General features: G+C 39.9%; 1 protein-coding gene across 1 annotated transcript; it reads left to right on the top strand.

Moving 5' to 3' along the window:
* The first annotated feature begins 2,126 nt into the window (after positions 1–2,126).
* On the top strand, positions 2,127–3,971 carry foxc1a (forkhead box C1a). The gene has a single exon (XM_035670001.1). The coding sequence runs from the start codon at positions 2,410–2,412 to the stop codon at positions 3,826–3,828; it is 1,419 nt and encodes a 472-aa protein (XP_035525894.1). The 5' UTR covers positions 2,127–2,409; the 3' UTR covers positions 3,829–3,971.
* Positions 3,972–6,010: the final 2,039 nt, after the last annotated feature.

The following is a 6,010-nucleotide window of genomic DNA, read 5'->3' as shown; positions in this document are numbered from 1 at the left end:
GTCACTATTAATTAAAGGCAATAAAACCCCAAATTATATATATTTAAAATAAATAAATAAATAAATAAAAACTAATGATCTATTAAGTGTATACAAATTACTAAAGTCGTAGTGACTTGATTCTTTGTTGGTGGTAAGCAGCAGGAATTATATAATGGATTAATTAATGCATTGATTCATCATGAGCCATGCATTATTGTTTTGTATTTGTACACTTATTATAAAGTGTTACCAAAATTCTGTTTTAAAATGGTTGGTGGTGATGAAAGAAGGGTTCTCATGAGGGCTCAGAATAAACAAGTAAGGTGGGCTAATTGAAGCAAACACTAGAGGGAGCCACAATCCTAGTTATGATGAACACACACTCTTTTATCTATCATGTATCCATCCATCTGTTTTAAAAAATGTCAGCAATGTGAGTTTGATTTTATTTTGAAAACAATGTGTTTTTATGTTTAATTACCAAAGAGCATACTGCCTTGATTAATTTTAACTTATCTATATAATATATTTAAATTCCCTTTGTCTGATTTTTTTGCTAACATCTCAGCCTTTTGGTTTTTGGAAAATAAAAACTCCCCATGAAGATTAAGTGATACGAATGCACAAAACAAACAAACAAGCAACAAAAAATAAAACAACCATAAATTAAATCGAAAAAATGGCATTAAATTCAAAGTAAATTGCAGGGTAAATAACAGTAATGTATATGTAACCATAAAACAAAAAATGAATAATAATATTCTGATGTCCTTGTTATATTGCACAGCCATCCAATGTGTCGCCTGTTGGTTTGTTTCATAGTTTGACATCCATTCGCGTTTTCCTCTTAAAGCTTGAGTCGTGGACACCTTAAATAATAAAGAGTAAAGGAGGACTGGGTGGGCAGGCCATGCTATTAAGTAAAAAAGCCCGTCGTGAATTGTGTAAACAGCCCAGGGCGCTGGAAAAAGTTCATGCCCGGGTCCATGTAAGGAGAAACCGGCTGAGCACCAGGCCACTGCACGGACATTTAATTAAGACGACCTGCAAAGGATTACATCGATATTAGGACTGTAACTTTGCCTCACAGTGACCATTTACAATTTCATGCACGGTCGCCTTTAACAGCAGGGCGATGCAGAGGCCTCCGGGGGCGGATTATTCAACTATCTTTGCTCAAAATCGTCTTTTTATTTCAAACCTGCAGCCTTAGAATTAATGACATGGTATAAAATCCCATAAGTCTGCTATAAAACACTTTATAAACTTCTCCATGGAGTTTTAAAAAAATAAAGATATATAATAGTCAGTTTTGTTTATTCGGTTCCAGGGGCAATACATTCCCAAAAGGCCTCTAACATCACAACGCAACAGATATTCAAATGCAAGGTGTCATGGTCATCCCGTTTGGTCCCCACAGTCTTTAAATCCTTTTCTTGAATAAACTCTCACACCTCTCAGCCCAAACTGTCTTTAATTCCCGGCGTAATGAGGTCTCTCTTTAACCGCCCACTGCCAACAATGCGAGGCTCTGCCCTGCTTTGATCTCACAGTGATCTTCTGCTGGTGTTGAGTCTTTTAACTCATAAAATGCACCTTTAAAAGACGTTAAAGGTCCACGTAAACGACGCCATTTGGTTTATTGGTGTTTCTATCTTTTTAAAAAAAAAAAATAAAAAAAAAGTGGAACCACAATGCAGTCAAATTCATATTAGGAGCCACGAGAGACCACGAGAAAATAAACTCACTGGATGATTTGCATTAAATTGTGATTTTTAAAAAAGAAAGCTCAGAATTGATTCAATGATATGGTGCCCCGATTAATGTTTAGATACTGAGCTTTTAAAATTTCAAAGATGACTAATCTGTTTCTGTTTACTTAAGGCAGCTACAGGTCTGGTAGAGGATGTCTTTTTGTAACAAAGTGTGCGGGGATATGCTCTCCACGGTCTGATTGTGTACATGTGAGTGGCTCTGTCACTGTCTGAAGTCTTGGCTCGAGTGGACTGGGAGTTACCGACACCTCCTCTCTCTCTTTTTTTTTATTTTCTAAAAGCCCTGAGTGTGGCCAGGAGCTTTCTGCGCTCTCTGCGCGGCCCGACTTCCCATTGGACAACTGGTGCACTTTCAGGGAGGAGCTACCCTGGCAGCAAAAAGGAGGAAAGAATTTAACTGCGCAAAAGTCCTGTGTGGTGACGGATGTCCAAAGTTCAGAACTTTTTCAATGTAGAGACACAGGGATGGGGACTGCTTAAACACAGATATCCAGCACACTGCTCTGTTGTTAAGACTTTTCTCTCCTTTTTCTTTTTAAAGTGAGCAGTGAGGGGCTGTGATTTGAGCGCAGCAGCATTCACAGGAGGGAGAAGTGGAGCTCTCCGTCTGCGTATTTTGGAACTTTTCTTTTCGCCGGATCAAAGTGAAGACATGCAGGCTCGCTACTCCGTCTCCAGTCCCAACTCACTGGGCGTCGTGCCGTACATCAGCAGCGACCCGGGCTACTACCGGGCCGCTGCCGGTGGGGGATACACCGGGATGCCAGCACCTATGAACATGTACTCTCATGCGGCTCACGACCAATACCCTGCCAGCATGGCCCGAGCGTATGGACCGTACACCCCCCAACCTCAGCCCAAGGATATGGTCAAACCCCCCTATAGTTACATTGCGCTCATCACCATGGCTATCCAAAACTCGCCTGACAAAAAGGTGACCCTGAATGGGATTTACCAATTTATCATGGAAAGGTTTCCGTTTTACCGAGACAACAAGCAGGGCTGGCAGAACAGCATCAGGCACAATCTGTCTCTGAATGAGTGTTTTGTCAAGGTGCCCCGTGATGATAAAAAACCCGGTAAAGGTAGTTACTGGACCCTGGATCCGGACTCGTACAACATGTTTGAAAACGGGAGCTTCTTGAGAAGGAGGCGACGCTTCAAAAAGAAGGACGTGATGAAAGAGAAGGAAGATCGGCTGCAGAAGGATGTGCCGCCGAGGCAGCAAGGCCGGGACCAGGAGCAGCCGGTGCAGGGCTCCAAGCCTGTGAGGATCCAGGATATTAAGACTGAGAACGGGACAGTCACGCCGCCGCAGGCCGACTCTCCCTCTTTGAGCACCGTGCCCAAAATCGAGAGCCCGGACAGCAGCAGCATGTCCAGCGGGAGCCCTCACAGCATCCCCTCCAATAGGTCCATCGGCATGGACAACTCCGAGCACCACCAGCACCACGGCCAGGCCTCGACGCAGGGTTTCAGTGTGGACAACATCATGACCTCCCTTCGGGGGTCTCCACAAGGGGCCACCGAGCTCTCCTCCAGCCTTGCCGTCTCCACCAGGACAGGTATAACACCGTCTTTGTCCTTAAACTATTCTCCAAGTCAGACATCTGTCTATAGTTCCCCCTGTAACCAAAACTCCATCTCCACTACCTCCAATGCAACCTATCATTGTAACATGCAAGCCATGAGCTTGTACGCCGGGGACAGATCTAGCCACTTGGCAGCGAGCACCACCGTGGACGAAACGTTGCCAGATTACTCAGTCACTACCACCTCATCCTCCCTGACCCACGGTAATCTAAACTCTGGGCAAGAGGGCCACCATCCCCACCAAGGGAGGCTGACCTCATGGTACCTCAACCAGGCCGGAGACCTGGGCCATCTGGGCGCAACATACCCAGCACAGCAGCAGAACTTCCATTCAGTCCGAGAGATGTTTGAATCCCAGAGAATTGGCTTGAATAATTCACCGGTGAATGGGAATAACAGCTGTCAGATGTCATTTCCACCGAGCCAATCCATCTATCGCACTTCTGGAGCTTTTGTATATGACTGTAGCAAGTTCTGATCTAAAAAACAACAACAACAACAACAACAGGCTAAATATTTCCCCCACCGTGTTTGAACACTCAGTAAAATCCAACGTCTCCCCCCTTTCCTACCTGCCCACACCTTATGGACTAATATGAGACAGAAAACAAACAAAAAAAAGACTTGATCTCTGGTTTTTCTAAAGAACAGTGTTACTGCAAATAACACGTAAGTCTCTCTTTGCTTTTGTGGCTTTATGTGATATGTTAAGGATATGTCAATTTTCATGGACGTGTAAATTGCATATAGTAATTTATTTCTAAAATGTAGCCGGATATTATGGACCAAACACCAAAAAAGTGTTTCTAAATTGAATTGCCTTAATTGTCCAAATTGTTCCATTATAAAAGTAAGAAAAAAGGAACGTGTATATCGCCGTACTATTTCAAAGATTCTTCCTTTGTTGAAAAGTATTTTGAAGGATTTGTTTGTTTGTTTAATAAATTGTCATTTTATGTGAGTTAAAGTTACGCCTCGTTTCTTACAGACTTGAATACAGTGATATTTTACACTCAGTCTGGCCCGTGTTAGTTTTCAGTGCAAGGTAAAGAGGCCTCGTTATTAATCTGATCTGACCCTTTGATATTTAGGTCTTACTTATTTCATGCTGTGCGTCTATGACAACATGTTTATGATAAAATAAGAATTATTTAGACTGTAATCTGCTGCACAGATTCAGATCTCTATACTCTCACAAAAATCCCTTATAATAGTTACTTGTAATAATACCCTAAAAACATATATTTTGCTTCTCATCTTCAAATATTGAGGCAAAAGCCAAATTTGTATGCAACTGGGTGCGCACGTCCAACGAGAAAAGTCTGTTAATGATGTGTTTATTTCTAGGCTTTCTAACATTCATATTGCATTTACTGTTTATACTTTATTGTCATATTAGAAATGCTGAAGGCTTTATACGAGATGATCAGAGACGATGTTGACCTGAGGCCCAGACCTGGGAACCAGCCTGCACACAGCACAACTTTGTTTTGGATTGCGTTGTGTGTTTACTGGCACATACCAGTGCTTACTTAATATCATACCACACATGCCAAAGATAGTCCCGTTGTCACCTCAGTCTTGATGTTTGAATTCTCACCAGTCTGACATGACGCTTACGTGAATGGAGACAAGTACGGCAGTCACGTTTTTACTATAGGTACCTCATCCCAGTATGTGTGGATGTGGATGTTTAACTGCAAGAATGAGGAGATATTAAATGGGGTTCACTCAAAATTACAGAATGGTGTTTTATTGTAATCCTAGTTGACAGTTTATTTCTAAAATAAATAATTAATAAAATAATATAAAAACCAAAACAAGAGCACAGTTTTAAAGGCAATATCGGTTTCCCTCAATGACATTAATGGATGGGACTTTTAATCACGTTCAATGGAAACTCATAAATAACTTAAAAATTGGCATTTTTCTTCATTTAATTTAAATACAATATACGTCTGTTGTCCTTCATCTCAAAACAGCTTTTTGACATTTTATTTCATGTTTTAATGTATTTTATTTATTTTTATTATTTGCGGAATTTTCAAGTATTTATTGAGCGCAGAGAGATATTTATTTTGAATGTCAAAAAGATGTCATTAATATATACAACATTTAAAAAGAATATGTTTTTGCTTGGATGGATTTGTGAGTTACTTAGTCTGTAAAACTGCGCATGAATATGGTCAGTACAAAGACAACGTTAATTATTAACCAAAACAATAACTCAATTAATAATAACAATAACAATAATAATAATATTAATAATAAGGTTAATAATACTACTACTACTACTACTAACAATAATAATAATAATACTACTACTAATAATAATAATAATAATGTTTCAAACTCAAGAACTGGTATGATTATTATTTTTAATAAAATACTATAGCATGATAATAATAACAATAATAGTAATAACGCTACTACTAATAAATATAGTTAGGCTACAGTACACATCTATAATTTACGCTTTTAAATTAAAATGCAAGTTGCTTGATTTTTCTATCGAAACTCTTTAACTCAATTACTTTTTGAGGAAAAATTCAGTCGCTTTTTGCCAAAGTTTCCTTTTCACCATAAACAGAGGGGGTTGCAACATGTCCTTCAGGCTGTAACAGAGGCCAAGTCAGAACCCAGCACCCATAACCCTGTCA

The sequence above is a fragment of the Morone saxatilis genome, unplaced genomic scaffold (genome assembly GCF_004916995.1).
Source record: "Morone saxatilis isolate NCDOM2014 unplaced genomic scaffold, NCSU_SB_2.0 Contig23, whole genome shotgun sequence".
Taxonomy (NCBI): domain Eukaryota; kingdom Metazoa; phylum Chordata; class Actinopteri; family Moronidae; genus Morone; species Morone saxatilis.
Note: the sequence above shows the minus strand (reverse complement) of the source record. Positions and strands in the feature narration are given on the sequence as shown.